Source organism: Microplitis demolitor, chromosome 6 (assembly GCF_026212275.2).
Source record: "Microplitis demolitor isolate Queensland-Clemson2020A chromosome 6, iyMicDemo2.1a, whole genome shotgun sequence".
Classification (NCBI taxonomy): domain Eukaryota; kingdom Metazoa; phylum Arthropoda; class Insecta; order Hymenoptera; family Braconidae; genus Microplitis; species Microplitis demolitor.
Window position 1 is genome coordinate 708,233 of NC_068550.1, and position 19,770 is coordinate 728,002.

The 19,770-nt window shown below is 31.7% G+C and overlaps 5 protein-coding genes and 1 long non-coding RNA gene across 13 annotated transcripts; 3 read left to right on the forward strand and 3 right to left on the reverse strand.

Annotated features, from left to right (window-relative positions):
- Positions 1–341: 341 nt before the first annotated feature.
- LOC103572758 (uncharacterized) lies at positions 342–15,751 on the reverse strand. Of its 7 annotated transcripts, none has more exons than XM_053740002.1 (11): positions 15,486–15,751; positions 6,060–6,159; positions 3,562–3,699; positions 2,752–3,462; positions 2,525–2,685; positions 2,335–2,458; positions 2,143–2,275; positions 1,855–2,077; positions 1,443–1,782; positions 1,138–1,356; positions 342–1,064 (listed from the first exon to the last, which is right to left on the reverse strand). In XM_053740002.1, exons 3-11 carry the CDS (start codon positions 3,694–3,696, stop codon positions 477–479), a joined length of 2,634 nt encoding a protein of 877 aa, XP_053595977.1. In that variant the 5' UTR covers positions 3,697–3,699; positions 6,060–6,159; positions 15,486–15,751; the 3' UTR covers positions 342–476. The 7 variants fall into 7 exon arrangements, with proteins under 7 accessions (XP_053595977.1, XP_014298829.1, XP_014298826.1 ...); XM_014443343.2 differs by having other exon boundaries at positions 2,755–3,462; positions 3,562–3,705; XM_014443340.2 differs by having other exon boundaries at positions 3,562–3,705.
- Positions 3,713–8,442, forward strand: LOC103572753 (uncharacterized). The gene is made up of 5 exons (XM_008551509.2): positions 3,713–6,169; positions 6,845–7,190; positions 7,893–8,025; positions 8,086–8,252; positions 8,318–8,442. Exons 1-5 carry the CDS (start codon positions 4,879–4,881, stop codon positions 8,367–8,369), a joined length of 1,989 nt encoding a protein of 662 aa, XP_008549731.1. The 5' UTR covers positions 3,713–4,878; the 3' UTR covers positions 8,370–8,442.
- LOC103572754 (E3 ubiquitin-protein ligase LRSAM1) lies at positions 8,721–11,773 on the forward strand. Its single transcript, XM_008551510.2, has 9 exons — positions 8,721–8,988; positions 9,075–9,317; positions 9,391–9,795; positions 9,878–9,907; positions 10,049–10,421; positions 10,496–10,839; positions 10,897–11,217; positions 11,275–11,472; positions 11,549–11,773. Exons 1-9 carry the CDS (start codon positions 8,917–8,919, stop codon positions 11,672–11,674), a joined length of 2,112 nt encoding a protein of 703 aa, XP_008549732.1. The 5' UTR covers positions 8,721–8,916; the 3' UTR covers positions 11,675–11,773.
- LOC103572755 (DNA polymerase epsilon subunit 3) lies at positions 12,019–13,102 on the reverse strand. Its single transcript, XM_008551511.2, has 2 exons — positions 12,806–13,102; positions 12,019–12,507 (listed from the first exon to the last, which is right to left on the reverse strand). The coding sequence occupies exon 2, from the start codon at positions 12,505–12,507 to the stop codon at positions 12,133–12,135; it is 375 nt and encodes a 124-aa protein (XP_008549733.1). The 5' UTR covers positions 12,806–13,102; the 3' UTR covers positions 12,019–12,132.
- On the forward strand, positions 13,189–15,274 carry LOC103572756 (gamma-soluble NSF attachment protein). Of its 2 annotated transcripts, none has more exons than XM_008551513.3 (8): positions 13,189–13,413; positions 13,490–13,557; positions 13,651–13,735; positions 13,873–13,890; positions 13,955–14,162; positions 14,245–14,493; positions 14,555–14,794; positions 14,883–15,274. In XM_008551513.3, the coding sequence occupies exons 1-8, from the start codon at positions 13,364–13,366 to the stop codon at positions 15,027–15,029; spliced, it is 1,065 nt and encodes a 354-aa protein (XP_008549735.1). In that variant the 5' UTR covers positions 13,189–13,363; the 3' UTR covers positions 15,030–15,274. The 2 variants fall into 2 exon arrangements, with proteins under 2 accessions (XP_008549735.1, XP_008549734.1); XM_008551512.3 differs by having other exon boundaries at positions 14,555–14,803; positions 14,883–15,269.
- Positions 15,752–17,693: 1,942 nt separating the features above from the next.
- On the reverse strand, positions 17,694–19,429 carry LOC103572751 (uncharacterized). The gene is made up of 3 exons (XR_008403870.1): positions 18,028–19,429; positions 17,876–17,971; positions 17,694–17,783 (listed from the first exon to the last, which is right to left on the reverse strand). It is a non-coding gene; the product is annotated as an uncharacterized LOC103572751 (long non-coding RNA).
- Positions 19,430–19,770: the final 341 nt, after the last annotated feature.

Here is a 19,770-nt window from a genome sequence, read left to right on the forward strand (position 1 = left end):
GACCCGTATGAGGATGGGTGGAGATGCGGCTGTTTACGTCTTTCCATAAAGAGTAGCCGGTTACTTTGCTCCTGATAAGAATAAACTTTGACAATTCGAATATTTTTCGTTTATTATGATATTCTCTGGTGGGAAAAATTCTAATAATTTCTGAAATGAATGTTCTCTTCAAACTCTAGAGAGAAGGCGCAAGAAAGTAGGTGGGGACGGATGGCTCTGTTCATATATTAGACACTATTGTTTGATGGTGAAGGATCAGCGAGGAAAGAGTACATGATTCTGGCTGTTTTCTATGAAAAGTAATTCTCAATTTTGGTCTTGCTGGAATAAGTACACAATAAAATTTTTTTTGTTATTTATATTCGAATACTCGGTTGTTTACAAATTTAAATTAAAAGCATTAAATAATTATTTTTCTACGGACTAAATTACGATTTGTTTTCTAAGCATTGAAAATTATTAAAACAATAAAATAGCTACTTATCGATAAATTGAAGACATGCATTGGTGAGTTTTTCAAGGACATTAGAGCTCAAATTATCTTTATCCCTGATTATTTCTACTAAATCATCGGCTATTTTGTCGGCCCTTACATCAACCGAGTCGGCAGCAATTTTCGGTATTTTTTTCTCCCGCTCTCGGGTTTCTTTAGTAAAACACTCGTGAGCGCTCGTCAATTTATCCAAATTAAGAGAAAACATTCTCAAGTAATCCTCGATATCAGCAAACTCATGAGATAATTTCTTAACACTGCGTTTTTTTAAATAATTGGGAACAACTTCTAACAGGTTGTACTTTTTCGTTAAAGTGGAGCCCAACTTCATGATTAAATCTTCGTCAGCTCCATTTTCTACAATGTACTCAAATGTTTCCAGCGCTTCTTGATGAACTATAGGGGAACTGCTGCTTAGTAAATAGCAAATAAGATTTATTACTATCACCCGGGTCTCCACTTGCCCCGGTGGGATTTTTAGCAATTTTGAATTTCTTTGAATGCTATGACAGACTTCGATCAAATAAATGTCAGGTAATTTCACCGAATGGACGATTTCCTTCGCCAGGATCTAAAGAACAAATAAATTTATTCCATTTATTTTACTAAAAAAACAATTTTCTTTAGATGATTATCATTTTTACCGGGAAAAAATTCCAGTTGAGTGCGACGGTGTCAGCGGACTTTTGAACTCGCGTACAATTAACTAAAATCGATATTAAATCGAACATAATCCTCTGCATGAAATCATCATGGATTTGATTGAGGGTATCGATAATCGATTGCAGAATTTGTTGGAGGTCTTTGGTGTTATCTGGGTTTTCATCTATTTTATCAATACTAATTACAGTTAATAGATTTATCTATTGGAATAAAAATAAAATAAAATTGTAGAGAACTCGCTTTACTCGGCATATAAATTAAATTCAAAAAATTTAATTGAGTTTACCAGATTGCTCCAATTTTTAACGGAAGGTTGGACCCGTAGCTCCTGGTGCACCGAGGACAAATTTAATGACTTGATCGGCAGCAATTTTTTGTACGCTATCAGCAATTTTTCTCGCGAGTTAAGGATTTTCGAGGACTTCAAAATTAACAGAAAGCTGGCGGGACTCTGACAAGTATCCTGGAACTCTTTTTTCTTGTCTATGCTCAATGATTTGTAGATCGAGATTATTAGTTTGCCGATCAAGGTCACAGCGAGACTAGTCGATCCTCGAAGGTGTAACTTTTCGTAGACGGTTGAAAGGAGGTTTATGTGAACAAAAGGAAATTCTTCGTTCGAATATCTGAGAAATAAATTTAATTTAAAAATTTTAAAACTGAAAAAAAAAAAAAAAAAAAAAATGATGTTCAATTACCTGTACAAATGTTGTAGAACATCGAAACAAAATAGCGAAGGCCAGAATTTTTCACTCAATAAATTTTTAAAAATAAATAATTCCTGGTTTTTAAAATTAGGCCCTCGTAGACAGTCACATATATGTTGTAATGTATATTCATATATACTCGCGCTCGTTTTTTCTGATTTTTCTGTCTGCAACTCCTGTATTTCTATTTTCGTGATCATACACTCTTCAGTAACTAAAATATTAAACCAATCAGTTAATTAATTATTAAACTAAAATTAATAAGAATTTAATAATTACAGTAATTTAAATTATTGATAGCGATTTGAACTTTTTGGTCCACTTCAATGTCGCTTTTCAACAAAAATATATGATATCCCACCAACTGTTCAAAATTAGCGCTCGCGAGTTCTTCTTTTCTATTTATCAATTCCTAGACAAAATAAAAAAAATTAGCAATTGGGTAATTGTTTTTGTTTTTTCTTTAAATACCTCTTGTAAAATTTTACTATTTTTGTATAATTTAATAAACATATCCGGCCAATTGTGCGAAAAAATTTCCTTCATCTGTGAGTTTTTTTGCTTACCCCTCATATACACTTTCGACGCATAGTAACTGAATAAAATAATAATTAATCAATTAATAAATTCAAATAAAAATCCAAACAAATAAATAAATTACCCAGTTAACTGTAAGAGAAAAGTTATCATGTCCCGTACGCATTGAGGTTTCGGGCTCAGTTCATTTTCTTGAGAATTCAAATATTTTTTGTGAATACGATAAAGTATTTCTAGTAACATGTTCATACATTTACCGCCTTTTGACTTATCATCGCTCGTTTCCTGTCAAAAAAAAATAAATAAACACTTTCTTGTAACAATAAACTGTAACACTGAGACAATAATCACCACCATATTTTTGTAGACCCACACAATATCATTACAAATATTTTTGAAATTACGCGTGACGAAATCGTAGGCATCTTGATGCTTTTTAATAATTTGGTGGCAATCACACGTAAGTTTGCCGAAGGTCTTCCAGGTTTGGATCATAGTCGTCAGGAAGTAAATAGTAATTGAAGCGATTTCGCCTAAATCACTAATCAACTTTTTGAGCAGCTCAAAATCTTTTTCGCTCTGGAAGTCCAAGGATTTGTAAATAAACCCGCAAAAAAGTTTAACATTCGAACAGGTTTCGCGGTAAACATCTTGAAGAAGAATCGGAAGCGCGCGGTTTAGATAATTTGACCGTTTTTCTTTGCAGTGGAGACAAATTTTGGTAACGATGGCGGGAAAATGTTCAAGAAGACTGACGACATGAGAAGGTTCCACTTCAGTCATCTTAGCCACGTGTTTCAAGATATTTTCCCATCGCGTGAGTAGATTTTTTATTTCAATGAGCTGGGCATCAAAAGTCGTAGACTCCAAGTTTTCATAAACTTCCGGGTCCTCTAACTTGGCCGTGATCTCGTCGATCAACTCGCAGATCGTTTCCTTCAAGTAAGGGCAGACTTTGGAAAGGATTTTTTCTTCGAGTATCTTCATCGGACATGTCGGCAAATATTCGAATAATATTTTTTTCAAAGTTTCCTTCCTTATTTCCGTTACCATCAAACTCTCGTGTCGGGAATAATATAAATTATGTTAAGGAATGAATGAGTAGTTTATTTATCAGGAAGGACAATAAATTTAAATAAAACAGCGCAAAAAAAAGGATATTATAAGCTTATCTAAAGAATTATGCCACTCAGAACCGTAAGGAACTGTGACATCAACTGTTTCCTCATTATCACTCATGACTCTGCGATTAATAACAATTGAAAGAACCAACAAATAATTTCTCCTCCTCGGCATTATCTGTAGCTTAAAAAATATAAATTAACAAAACTTATTATTTATTAACACATATCTGTATTTTAATGGTTAAAGTGGATAACAATAATTAATGCCAGTAGTTATATTAAGTTAGATAATGGTTCATCACGTGGTAGAGTTTAAAGTTTCTACAATTTAAAGTTTACTCAGCAGAACACGATCCTACCCGTAGAAAGCTAGCAGAGAATAATCATCAAAAATGTCTATATATATATTTATGTAGGAGAAGGCCGGGCAAAACGGGACCGCTAAGGAAGTAATAGATTTCCGAGAATTTAAATACGCTGGATCCTGTTTTTTTGACTTACATTTGAAACAATTAAACTAAGTTTTCATTTAAAAAAAAAAATTTTCCGGGCGGGAAAAACAAATCAGCCCAAAAAATCAAAAAATATGTAAAAAGAACAGATTTCAGTTTTAAAAATGAATTTAAAAACTTGAATTCCCAGAAGAAAATTTTGTAAAAAAACAAAAATTTTAGAAAAATGATAATAAGACTCGAAATGACGGATAAAAAAAAGCTTTTAGGTGTTACGTTTCGCTCACCCGGTTCCGTTTTGCCCGGCCTTCCTCTATATGTGTATCTGTGTAGAATAATAGATAGCACATATACATCATCAATAAGTTGAATGGATCTAGGGAAATGATCGGGTTTGTAACATAATAACGTGTAACAAACACCATGGTAACCTAGGACAACAAGCTGTCAGATGATAGGTAAACTTTTAATCAATAAACGGGTGACTGGAGTTTGGAGAATGTTAAAGGTATATGCCCGCTTAAAACTTTCTTCTTCTTCTTCTTCTTGTTCTTATAGTTGTACGCTATATGCAATACTTAGACACGTACATACTAATTTAGATTGTGTTTGTATTCGTTACTATTCAAGCGGTGTATATAATGCCGTGACGAGGGTGGTGACGCCGGCACAACGGACTTTATTCCAGAGGGCAATGGATCGCAGCTCATGAGTAGTCTAGTCAGTCCGCGTGTACCTCCCGACAACGATTCATTGTTCCTTTTAATTCAGTATTTCATTTTATTTATTTAGCTATTAGTTCATTAGCTTTTATTAAAGTTTACTATTCGTTATCTATCACGTTTATCTCATTTGCTTTTTGCTTATTTGGTTTCATTTCAACAAGACCTGGTTGCTGAAGTATGTCAAGACCGACAAGACAATTGTCATTACAACAGCCGGGGCGAGGAACACAGCGGTCGCAGATCCGTCGACAAAAATCTGCAGATGGATCGGGATCCGCGGGTGGAACCGCTGCGATTTATGACACGAATCAGCGATCCAAGAAGCCCTGGAATGGTGAAAGACCCAAGGTTAGAATAGCGTGGTCATCTACGGGAACAGAAGAAACCAAAGTAGAAGTTGTTGCCTCGCGGATTGGTACGTCTTCAGGTAAAAACCGCGGACTGTGTGCGGCTTCCGCTTCGTTAACTAATTCGGACAAAGCGACTATTTTGTACTCACGTCAAGAATTAGCTGAGAGATTGCGTCTAGCGTGGAAACAACGCGAAGCCAATAAGTCTAATATTGATATTTTTTTGGCCCACGAAACGGTCGATGATTCTTCGTCACGTTGCGAGTCACGTTTGTCGACAATTAGCTGCGATTTGGTGAAAAATAATGACAAAGATATTTACACTCTGGGTATTTCGGGTGATACTTCCGCTGAGTGCGAAGACGAACCTGAATGTGTTGACCTGGACAAAGATAAAGTGCCGGATGCTAGAGCCAAAAGGGCTTCTTTTCAATCTGGAACAAATGCTGCTTTCATGGGACCAATTGATAAAACATTTATTAAGGAAACTGTCAAAGACATCCCTTTGGAGAAAAAAGAACGTGCCGTCACCCCAGACTATAAAGTAAACAAGAGGACAAATTCTGCACCACCTCTGCAGAGAAGAGGATCGCCACTAACTCTAGGTCATTTGGGTGCCGGTCGTTCCAAAGTAAATATTGTTATCGACACCCCAAAAATTTCACGACCTAGAGATAGCGCTTCGTTGAGAGACGTCAGGATCGACCGAAAAGATTCTGCGATAAAAAGTCTTAGCCCTCATGATGATTCTAAGGCAACATCCCAAAATTCTGGGCCCGCTGACCGAGTGGAAAAGAGCCAAGTCGCCAAATTTGTCACAAAAAAGAGAATCAGAACGGGAAAGCGGAGGGTAGAAGAGTGTAGCAGCAAAAAGTCCGAAAGCAAATTGAATCCTGATGTTATTACAATGGTGTCATTGGTCAGCGATGCAGACAGCGATTCGGAAGTTGAAAGAAATTCACCGAGAGATGATAAACTCGTGAGACAGCTACGTAGCAATTTACCTACCACGCCGATTATCAAAAGCTGTTCATCATTGATGATGAACACAAATAATCTGAGCGTTTTTTCGGCTAATGATAATTCTCTGATTCCCTCGCGACGTCCTCTGAAATCAGGTATTTATTATACATATATATATTTATTTATTGATTAAATTAGTTAAAAGTTTGGCACAAGTCTGGAGAATACAGTTATCAGCAAAGAACAAATAGTTTATAAATTTTTTCATAGTGATAGAAAAGTTTTAAATTAGTTTTGTAAAGTTTCAGTAAAATGGGCGTTTGTAGTTTGTTTTTTGGTATGTTTGGCAGTCGCGGTGCTTACAAGAGGGAAGGAGAGAGGAGGAAAGTCAAGTAGCGATTGATAATTTTTGGAATTTGCATGTCTTCCGTCACACTAACGCCTTCGCGGTATTAGGTGATTGTCGAGAGGTGCACGAAATAATCCATGAGTGGTAGACTAATTAGACTAGACGATACGACACGCGAGCATTCTTGTTTCTCACAACTAATATTGCATATCTTCACGCTTAAGCTCGTGTTAAATCATCAATACATGTATGTACTAAGTATTTTGTTTTATAAAAGCTTTCGAGTTTTTTGTTAAAAGTTTTTCAACTAAGAAATATATAGGAGAGACTCAGGATTTATGAGTTGCTTAATTGAGCTAGGATTTTTTTAAAATTTTTAATTATTCTATTCTATTCATCATTAAGATTCTGTTCTTAATTAAATGATATTTAAAATAAAAATAATTGAATTGTCTGTAATTAGTTTAAGATATTTTTTCAGTTTCATTTCAGCAAGATTCGATAGACGGCGAGCTTACGATCCGACCGAGAAGTGAAGACAAGAAGACAACATTTTTCAACGAAAGCCTTTCAAAAGTTATTGTCCAGGCAGAACTTGACGGTGCGGTTCGTACTTCGCCGCTCGACGAAATGAAGCGTCCGTGGCTCGAAACAAACGCTTCGGAATCACAAGTGCTGCCGTCTGGGGGGATGTACTGGAAGCTTCCTGAAGACTGCCCACTTACAGATCGCGAGAAAAGATGTCTGGTGGTCCCAATTGGGGACCCGCAGGACAAAAAGCGAAAACTTTTGCTACAGAGAACAAAAAGTGTGCCCTGTCGAACAATGTGAGTATTCTTTAACTCATTTGCATGGCATTTAAATTGATTTCTGGACAGATTCGTGACAAATTTTTATTACGTCCTTGGCCCTAAATCTGACAAAAAATTATTTGCATAATAAATAATAGTTTATGTACACTTATTATATTTAAATACTGTAAATAAAATGAAATAGGAATTTTAACAAGAGTTTACGATAATGTTAAAAATATAAGTTATAAAAATTTATTATATTTTTTCGCAAGGGCTGAGTAGCTGCACACGAATGGAATTCGATTTACCGGTGATTTATTGGTTTGTAAGAAAGAGTCAATGCAGGAGTTGTAAAAAAAATAAAAATGTATAGATGATAAAAATGAATATGGGGTAGGGATAAAGGAGGGCATCCAATACAAATGCGAAGGGCAAATACGTCGTGGTACCATCTAGTATCTAGTTCCTCGCAGACTTACGATGTTATATATGTATATATTTGATAGCAGCATATATAGGGGACCAATCTTTTGATGTCTAACTTTATTTCAATTGCTTGCAATCTGTCTTTTATATTTTTAAACGGTGTCAAGATGAATATGATGATAAAAAAATTATTTTATGATATAACTAAAGTCACGTAAACTTTTTACCGTAATATTGTTTCATATTTTGAATTAAATTACATTGTTTGTTTGTTTGTTTATTATTATTTTTATTGTACTGTGCTTTTAGGAACGATGAGAACCAATTGAGGATGCAAATCGAGACTAAAGAGCCAGCGGTTCTTAGTTCTGATAAACAAACAGAGTTGTCTTCCATTAAGCGAAGTGATACGGATATATTTCCTAAAACTTCTATTTCCAAAGTAAGTTTTTTGACTGATTTTTTTAATAACTTAGAATAAAATTTTGTACTTTCCCGGCAGATCTTACAGAGGAACAGTTTTGACGAAAGAACTATTGATATAAGAATGGACAATGATGGTCAAACTGTGGAACCTGTTCTGGGAACTACCAAAGAAAAGGAATGCTGGCATTTGTACAGAAGGATGTGCGATAAAGGAGTTTGCGTTTCATTTGACACCGTCCTGAGGTAATTTTTAGATAATTTATTTCTTGAATAAGATCTGATTGATTGATTTTTTGTTAATTAAACAGGGGAATGCTCACACCGACGGAATACAGATTAAGAAGAAGAGAAATTACATAGCAGGAAGTGAAAGAAGTTGGTAAAACTTCCGGAAGTAATGATAGTTCTAATAAGTGTTTACAGAAATAAAATATTTGTAGAAAATGATAATAAATAAATTTGATTAAAAAAAAAATTTTTTACTTTTATTTGAAAATTTAATCATAAGTTAAATTAAAAAAAAAAAAATAATTTATCATTTGAAAAATTTTCCATTTTCATCGCGCGGTATTTCGTGGAAATCTATTTTATCTTCGTATGATTAACGAAAATGGAGAGGGTGGTTATTGTTGTATGATAAAGTATTTTATTATTTAAAAAATAGATAGAGCCAGAATGTTATTTTCAGTGGACTTTAATGATAACAAAGCTCCAAACACGCCATCGTTAATGATAGCTTTAGCACTATAGTAAATAGTAATTACAATGATGTGGAGTAATAGATACAATAATAAAGTTTTGTCATCGTTAACGACAGTTACATCGTAGTTTGTAAAAAAAAAAAATAAATAGTCAGTAATGCTGTTAAATAATTATTTGTTATTCTCGTCCTGACATAAGTAATAAAATGTCGTTTAGGAAGCATGCCAATAAAAATAACGTTGACTACAAAGCTCGACTCGAGCATAAATTATATCTGGTAAATTTAATTAATTATTTATTTATTATTGCATCATATTGATGCAAGTGCACTTGACATTGACAATAAATATTTATATTTTTCAGGCTAGAGAAAATCCCGAGCCTATTTTTGACATTTCAAATTGTGCGTTAAAAACAATACCCTCTGGTATATTTACTTTATGCAAAGTGTTTAGGAAAAAGGAATTAAAGTTAAATAAAAATAAATTAACGTCATTGTCTGGGGGCGGACTGTTGAATAATTTATCACTTATTACATTGCTCGATATAAGTGACAATGAGTTTACTAATTTACCAAGTGAAATATATTATTTATCGTTACTTGAAGTAAGATTTTTAAAAAAATTTTATTTCCTATATATTTATTGATTATTGAATAAATTTTTTATATTTTTTTTAGGAACTTTATATGCAAAATAATAATCTAAAAAAATTACCAACGGAATTGACTGAACTATCAAACTTGCAGATTCTAAATGTCGCAAATAATAAATTAAAATTTTTACCAGACTCAATAGGAAATTTAAAAAATTTAAATTATCTTGACATAAGCGATAACTCGGTGACAAAGTTACCAAAGTCACTTGGGGAAGCGCAAAAGTTGATAGAAATAAAGTTAGATAATGTTGATTTAATTTACCCCCCGTTGTATATTGTCGAAGGTGGTGCCATAGCAATTGTCGCGTATTTAGCACAAGAGTCAGGTATTAATTACGCGGCGCGTGATGCATTTCTCGATGCACAATTTAAAAAATTGCATAATAATGACAATGAAAGACTGTTTAAGACTAGTGATAAATTACAGGTTTATATTTCATATTAAAATAATTATTATTGTTATTATTTATTTAGTTACTTAACGTATTACTTTACTTTTGTTTCTTTAGGTAGCATTAATGCAACTAGAAACATCAAAGGCACGTTTACTCATCAGTATTTTATTTTATTTATCCATTTATTAATTAATCAACCAAGCTTGGGCTTTAATCATGGCTTTAAATGTTCCAATTTAATTTAAAAATAAAGATAATTATTAACGATGATTAAAATTTTTATAGGAGAGACGTCAGAATGCTTTGCTGGAGGTAGAAAAAAATATCCGGGAGCAGCAGGAGTACGAGTTACAGCTCCAGTCTATCAACAGAGGGATGAAAAAAAAATTACTGGAGGACTTGGTGGAGCAGCAGACGCGTCTCGAGTCTGAGATAGAGCGCGTGCAGCAGGAGCGCGAGTTAAATCGCTCGCGATTGCTGTCTTTTATTTATCAAGCTGAGAAAGAAGCTGATACTGTTATTGAAGAATTTTTGAGGAACGCCGAAGCTGAACGTCTTGCACAGGCAGAGCTTGTGGAGATGGAAAATAAAGAGCAGCTGGAGTTGCTGTCACAGTGCCATTTAGATCAGTCGTCGTGTCGAACACGTGAAACTTTGTGTAATTTATTTTATTAATTGGTAATTTAATAGATTAATTGTCAAGTCAACTGATTTATTTATTTGATTTTCTAGTGGCGATGGAGGAGTTGCTGGAAGAAGAATTGTTGACTGAAAAAAAAATTGAAGAGTACACTAAATTCCGAGACTGTAATGCTCAATCATTATTAACATTAGAATTAAGGAGTAACGATTATCTATCTTCGATTGTTGAAAATCAAAAGCAAGACCGCGAAGAATTATTGAAGCAACTGCGTAAGGATGAGGTTCTGCAGAAAGCTGCTCTGGCGGCTTTGTTGGAGCGCAGCGACACCAGGTCATGGAGTATCGTCCAACAAGTTAATTTGATTCAGTCCCAATTAGTCGTGCTGACTAATATCGAGTTGGAGCGAAAGAAATTAGAAATCACTCAACAAATTGTACGTCATATTTAGCAGACTGTTGTGGGAAATTTAATTAACTGACTTTGTTTTTAGAATGACATTGCGGAGAAACGAATCATGTTGAGCAACATACTGGTGGGTTTGTTGGAACAACAGGATAAGAGGCGAGCAGAACTACTAGAGACGATAAATAAAATAGAATTGCGGCGGGATAGTGAGACTGAACGACGCGGAAGTTTGTTTTGGCTGATGCAGTACCAGTCGCTGATGGAAGCGCGCCCCCAAGGATTGCTAGAAGGATTAGAACCAATGCTAGTCAGACATGTGGCGATAGCTGGTGCTCTGCACTGCCTGCCTTTTTTGGCTTCTCTGCCCTCACTGCTGCCTAATGTCGATCACGATCAGCTCAAATCGGTAATTTGTCCATTAATTGATAATTATAATTTACAGTAAATATTTTTCTTGATGCAGATTGGAGTAAATATTGCTGATGATAGGCAGGCTATAATACTGGCAGTAGAAAATTATAACGCAGAGAAGAAATTGAGTGCCGAGGGGACGGCACTGCCAGCGCCGATTGATCAACCATGCAGCAGTAGTACAAATTCACAAGACAGAGACATTTCTAGGGTTGACATGACTGAATGTGTAGTTTGTCTTGACTCACAAGTAATTATTATAATATTTTAAATTTAAATTTACATTTAATTTGACTATTAATTTATTTTATTCATTTTAATTGCAGTGTGAAATAATTTTTTTACCCTGCGGACATCTTTGTTGTTGTGCAAAATGTTCGAATGCGGTAATAAACGAATGCCCATTGTGCCGCGGCTCTATACAGCGCAAAATTCAAGTACACAAGCCTTGAATAATCATTGGATAATTTTTAAAAATATAAATATTTAAATTTTATTATTAATACTCATCACAAAAACTTTCATTATTAAAATCAATCACCTAGATCTCATGACTGCTTTGTTTTTTTCTTTCTTTTTTAAAATTTAATTAGTGTTTATTAAATTTATTATTATTAATTAATAATAAATAATTGAGAAAAGGTTTTTATACCGCAATTGCCTAATTATCAGCAAATTTTATAACAGCTTAATAAAATTTAATACGTAAGATAAATTTTAAGTAAATTGCATTTTTGTGCCTCGTTAAAAAAAAAGTTTTTTAAACCAAATAAAATAAAAGTAATAATTAAGCGAATAGACTTAAATATTAATAATTTACTTGTTAATCTTTATAAATACAGCGTGTAAAAAATTTATAATGTATTACATAAAATATTTAAATTAAATTAAATTAAAAAAACACCACAACCTATTCGTCTTCAATTATCTCCACGTCGTTGCTGTCTTTATCATCAGGCTTCTGGTTTTTCTTCTTGCTCGCGTCCTTCTTCTCCTTCTGGGACTTGCGGAAATTATTCAACGCGTCCTGCAGAGAGTCCACGAATCTGTCGAACTCTATGTCTTCCATCGCTTGCAGGACATCCGGTCCGGTTATTGTCTTCCTGTTGGTTTTCTTAGCTACGGTATTTGCTGATGTTGTCAGGTACAGAATGAAAATAGACGCGGCTTTTGCGACAGCTACTTTGGCTTCCTTTCCAATTGTCACCCCTTCAGGTAACGCTTCTTTTATTATTCGAGTCACGACAGCATTTGGTAAATTCAAATCTTCCAATTTCTCAGCCATCTAAACAAATATTTTTTTAATTCCTCCAAAATTTTAATTGTTTAAAATATGAGTGTGAATGTAGCAGACATCAGACAAATTTAAAATTATAAATAAATAGAGTAAATAATTTTAAAAATATTTGTAAAAATTGCGCTTATTAATTTCAAAATTTTATTTTATTTATTTTTTTTTTTAATATTTAATTTAATTAAAATAAAAAAAAAAATGCCGGCTGTCTGCTGATTTCAGTATCACAAAATGTATAGGTTACGTCAAACATTTACTGTAATTAATAATTAAATAAATTAATACTTACATTAATATCAATATATAATTATTAAAAAATAATAACAATTATTAATTATCATAAAATAATTAATATATTTATAAACAATAAAACAAAATTTCTTTCCCGCCAACTCAGTTTTCACTTTAAAATAAATTCACCAAACTGTCAAATTATTCCGACTTTATAAATCTTAATAATTAAAAACACTTAATTATTAAATAATGTTAATTAATTAAAGTAGTTAGTGTTTATTAAACTAAGAAATTTAATTAAAATTAATTTTTGTTTGCAGCTGCGTAAATAAAAACTAAATTCTAGTTCATTTGGCGCCAGTGTTGCCAAGCGCGGGAAAAAAAATAATTTAAAAAATCTAGGGACATTTAAAAATTGGCAATTGTTTGCATATGTGTAGAACACATATTGTTTTATTGTCATATGTGTGTACTTTAATTAAAAATGTTAGTGTTGGAACGTGAAAAAGGTTTCGACGTAGTCTAGATTTTTGACAAGTCAAAATAAAAATTATTTTTAAAAAATACCCTCTGGTACATAAATTTATTCAAGCAGTAAATCATACGGAGAAAAATGGCTAAGGTAGAAGAGGGTAATGCTCATATGCGAGCTGCAGAAAAAAGGTAATTTTATAATTATTTTTTTTTATCAATTACGGGTGGGTAAAAAAAAAACTTTATAATTTATTTGTGATTTAAGTTTGAAAACGACTTTGCTCAAATGGAGACCCGACTACGAAGTCGCTGCTGATGAGTACAATCAAGCAGGTATTTATAAAAAATCAATATCAGTATTTACTTTTACGTATATAAGTGATAATAGAATTTAATTATTGACTGGATGAGTTCATTTGTTTTTAGCAACATGCTTCAGGATCGCTAAATCATTTAAACAATGCAAGGAAGCCTTAATAAAAGCTGCTGATTGTTATAAAGAAAATAAATCGTATCCTTTTTTAATTTAAACTCTGCTCATTTTTTATCCACGACAGTTAATCCCATTGTTTTAAATATTATAATTATTATGGGGATCAATTGTCGTGGAATTTTATTCTATAATTTCTTTAATAATTATTTAATTAGATGGTTCCATGCTGCCAAGTAAGTTGATTTATTTATAAATTTATAAAATGTCTCAGATATTTATTTTATTAATTGTGTCTAGGAGTTTGGAACACGTGTTATTAATATGTAGGGACATGGGCGATTTATCAGAAATACCCCAGTTAGCACATCGTTCATGTTCACTGTATCAACAGCATGGATCACCAGAGTCTGGAGCAACGGTGTTGGATAAAGCGGGTAAAATGATTGAGTCAAATGATCCTGAAGCAGCTCTACCACTATTTCAACGTGCTGCTGATATTGTTTTGGTTGATTGATACTAAACTCTAATAATTTCATTGGATAAGTTAATAACAAATAGTTATTAATTTTATTAATTATTTATTGCAGGGCGAAGACAGTCCTAGACAAGCGGCTGAGTATCTAAGTCGGGTGGCGCGAATATTCGTTAAATTAAAAAAGTTTGACGAAGCTGCCAATGCGATACGCCGTGAAATAGACATGCATCAACGTATTGAGCATCAGCCGTCAGTGGGACGTCTTGCAGTGGTGCTGGTACTGATACAGTTGGCTAGAGGTGATCAAGTCGCTGCTGAAAAGGCGTTTAGAGAATGGGGAAATTACTGCGACGCACCTGAGGTAATTATTCACTACCGTTGATAGTAAATTAACTGGGTGATTTAAATTTATGATGATCTAGATTCAAACACTGGAGATGCTGTTGCAAGCTTATGATAATGAGGATGCTAATGCAGCACGTGCTGCATTAAATAGTCCGTTTATAAAACACATGGACGTTGAATACGCGAAATTAGCACGTGGGTTACCGTTGCCCCAGCAAGAGTATGCAGTACCACCAGCTGGTGTCAGAGCTAACGCTGCAGAACCCTACGTTTCTTCATCGAAACAAGAAAAACCACGGGAAACTGTCCAAGCGGAAGTCAGTAATGTAATTAGTCATTGTCTTCCTATCATTTTTTTTTGTTATCAATCACTTGAAGGAGATTATTATCATTTATTTTTTTTAGGAAACTGAACCCATTGAGAAAGCTATGGCGTCAGCTAAATTATCTAGCGAACTAGGAGAAGAAGAAGAAGAGACACCAGGAAATCCAGTTGAAGAAAAAGAAGAAAATAAAGAAGAACATGATGAGTATGATAATGGATTATGTTGATTTAATTAATAAATATATAATATTAATAAATGCTAATTATTTTTTGTTAAATATATGAGAGCTCAAATTATTGAGATTTAAAAATATATATATGATATAAATATAAAATTATTTTTGTCGCTCATTACAGAGAATTATATTGTAGAAGCTTCTAAACAGCAACCACTTGCATTTAAAAATCATAATGATAATAATTACAGCACTTTAATTAAATGAATTTTATTATTGCTATTAAATAATTTATTTAATGTGCCATTGATACTTCATTAAAATAAGTAATTTATTATTAATTTAATGACTATTAGTATTAATTGTCAATAAATAATTTAACTGCATATTAATTATAATTTAATATTCTTGTGATGTTTATGTTATGAAATGATGATTTGAAAATAAATAGGTTAGAATAAACAGACTAGTTGTTTATGACAATTAAAGTTATTTTAAAAATCTCACCTTCACTTTTCAGGCATCTGGGAGAATTTAAAAATTAATTAACGTGGTGTTGGAGATGAGCAACTGATAAATTAAAGATTATAATTGTAATTAATTTAAAAAATTTCAAACAATAATACGGCACGACAGCGATAAATTGCGCGGGAAGACTGACTATTAAATGGCATGGCTGCGCAGTCTGGCGGTCGCTTAAATAAATTATTTATTTGCTTTGACGAAGCTCGGAATATGTCGGTAAATTTTTTTGTGAGGGTTGTAAAAACTACTATGATAGCCACCCAAACCATAAGTTAACTATGTACAAGCGGGTGCCATGTACTTGTCCTTGTTATGTCTTCAGGTACCTCCACCTGTTAATTGATTAATGAACTTGAGATACATAAATAGGCGCGCATTTAAACTCCATTTGAAATTTATATATTAATACTTATTGCGTTTTATCAACATTTGGTCAATAATTTAGATAATAAATCGTCGTGGCACATGCTTTAAACTTTCTTATAATAAAAATATATAATTTAATGAGTATGTGCCACGACGATTTATCATTTAAATTATTGACTCAATATTGTTAAGACGCAATAAATGTTGTAAGAAATTAATATATAATTTCAAATGGAATTTAAATGCGCGCTTCTTATATATCTCAAGTTTACTAATTAATTAACAGATGGAGGCACCTGAGGACATAACATGTTGGTTTGTAGAATTTTTTATTTTTATAGTAATTTTTTTTAGTGACTTTTTAATTTAGTTTTTTTTAATCATTCATATTTTTATATACACACTAAAATTATTTACTAATTTTTAAATAGTGACCATATTGTTATGTCCTGGGAGGTTACTAGGATCGGAGCTGACGCCACCTCCTGGACAGTGGGCAGTTAGTTGTCACGCGGGACCAATTTTGAATTTGAAAACAGTGGATAAATTTATTGTTTACTACGATGATGATGATTATGATTGTTATTTAATGAAATAATTAAACTATGATTAAGGATAGATGTAATTGTTAAAATAACTTTTATCTGAAGACTGAGTTTTATTATAAAGTATGGATAAAACTTGATCAGTAATAACAGTTGTATTCGTAAAGAGTTCTCGGAGAGAAGTGAAGTTACATCAGACGGCAGAGAGATCTCGGACTTCCACTCTCCAACTTCTCCCCACTACTCTCATGTTCACACTTATGCTCATACAAAATACATATATATATATATATATTAGTTCTTTAGCCAATAGACTTATACATTTATACTTTCTACTAATACGAATTTGAGATATAAGCTTATACATTTACGTTCTTTACTTTAATCATTCTACGTCTTCTTATTACTTATATTATTTATATTCTATTTTCCCGTACTTGGATACAATCATTCAGTTAAATATTCTAGACTATCAGAGGTGTGTTCTACAATTATTCTATATTTAGTTATTCGTTACAATTGACGTTATCATTTATCGTGAAACATCATTATAATTATTCTAATGCTATATTTCAATATTTCTATTAATTCATTTATTATACGAATCACTCTTTATTTAATATAGAAATATATATATTAACAATAATAGTTAAGTTCCTAGGAACGTTATTTTCAAATAATAAATTAAAGATGGAAAGATATAGTAATATCACTATCTCTATTCGAACGCCAAAAAGGCATATAATTTTGGTATTAGGGGCGCGAATTATACTAACACATTTTTCTACTATTTCAAATAGTAAAAACAAAAAATTTAGTATCGTACATAATATGATTAAATTCTCTCTTCGTTACTTAATTAATAATCATTACAAGATTTTATGAATACGAAATTTATTAGAATGATAGTGTTTGGTAGATAATTATTATAATTATTTTATTACTGTAAGTATGTGTCAATATAATAAGGATTTTCAAGTATCTTGTCCATAGTGAAAGTATTTTCATAATCCATACTTAAAATTTTCTCCACAATTTCAGAATTTTTTACCTTGAAATCCATGTATTTTTTTCCATAATCCGTATTCTTGACAAACTGATTGACATAAGCACATTTTTTTAAACGTAAATCACATTTATATGTCAACTTGAAATACGCTGTGATACAACCGGCGTTAGTGGACAATTCAGACTGTACTTCTGGATCATCTTGAGGTTTAGATTTAAGGTCGGATCGCTGTTTCAACATGAGTTTAATATTTTTAATATAATCTTCAAAATTTAGACAGTCTTCTTGAATGTAGGGTCCTGGGTATTTATTTTTACCGTGACAAACTCCAGTGCAACTACATTCTTTTACAATGTCTTCCTGAATAAATTACAAGAAATTAAAAATTACCAACTAATTAAACACATATATTTGATTTAAGAATATAATTATATATATTATCTTAAACTTACCATTATTTTTGAATTTATGTTTTTTTTTTTTTTATCCTTAAAACTTTCGATAACCGTTCCAATTGCTGATTGAACGTGGAATTTTTATAATATAACCTAAAATAAATATTATCATACTCAATAAAAAATAATATTTTAAAGTATGTACATACAATTGTCTGGATAAAATAACTTGTACGAGATAAAAAAAAAAATAAAAATCTTATATATATATACACATAGAAGAGATGGATCACTCGCGCTCACGAATTGTGAAAAGTGAAAATCACAAAGTGGTCACAAGTCACAATTGTAGAATATTTTCTTCGTTAAGGCAAATATAAAAAAAAAAGTACATATACACCCTGGGGCATGTTCAGAAACACACTCTGGAAGAGAAAATATTCAAATCCTGCGTTCAGAAATATCCTCTGGTCGAACCCGAGGTGCGATTTAACATTACAAAGGTACAAATTACACCTAGATACAATATTGGCCAATAATTCTTGAGGGGTAGCATAGAATCGGTAAAAAAAAAATGTCTCAAAATAAAAATATATATGACTACTTTCATACAAATGTAAAAATATAAAAATAAAAAGTTGTAAAAAAAAAATTCACTAATTAAAAACATATATATTTTAATAAAATGTAAAATTATAAATTAGTATTGTAAAATAAGTAAATAAAAAAAAATCCCTTTAAAAAATGTCTCTATATTTGAAAATCACTAATAAAAATATGGTTACTGTTTAAAAATTAGTAAATAATTTTAGTGTGTGTATATAAAAATATGAATAATTAAAAAAAACTAAATTAAAAAGTCACTAAAAAAAAATTACTATAAAAATAAACATTATACATTTATATACATTTTTATTTTGAGACATTTTTTTTTACCGATTCTATGCTACCCCTCAAGAATTATTGGCCAATATTGTATATTGATAATTAAGCAAGTTGCATAATTAATAAGTTACTCTATATTATACCATATAATATAATATAATATAATAATATAACATAACATAATAATATAAAATAATAGAACATAAAATAATATAATATTATTTAGAATATTTGAAACATATTGACAAAGTTATTTTTCTTGTAATATTTGTTATGTTCAAATAAACGCTGACGCCTCGAGTAAATCCTCGAGACGTGCAGCTGCACAAACATCTATTTTGTTCTAAGATAACTTTTGTTCATAAATAAGTGACTCATTTGTTAATAACAAAAACGGAGAAAGCGTGAGAACGGAGAATGGATCATTCGAGAATATTGCGTATCACGATCCACCCCTCTATATCGAACGATGCGCGGGCCTGATGCCCAAGCACATCGTATTGATAAGAGACTTACTCTAGTTTTTCTCGATCAAGAGAATTCAGTCTGAAATATAGAATCATAGAGAGCAGTCAGGCTCAATACTAAATACTCAACTTCTTTCTCACCCTTTCGAAGTTATTGTTAGACGAACTTTAACAATTTATAAATTGATTCAATTGTATATTTTCACATGATTGAAATTATTCTTTTACAATTGAATAAGACATTGAATTATGGGGCTAAATCTGGATTTTTATTTTTGATTAATGAAAAAATAAAATCGAAATTTAAAATATAAAAATTTATTAAACATATAAGCCTCTTAAATATTTAATTAATAAATTAACAGTAGTTGTAATTAAACAATAGAAAAAATCTTGTATTTAAATTCCACATCTTTTTCAATTTGAATTTTTCTCGCGCGAAATTTAAATTCTGCATTTTTTAAAATTTTAAAATTAAAAATTTTATTGCAGATCAATAATAGTAATAATTAGTAAATTATTAATTAGGTGACGAACAATTACGACATTAAATTATGGAACTAAAACTAGATTGTTATTTTTGATTAGTAAAAAAATAAA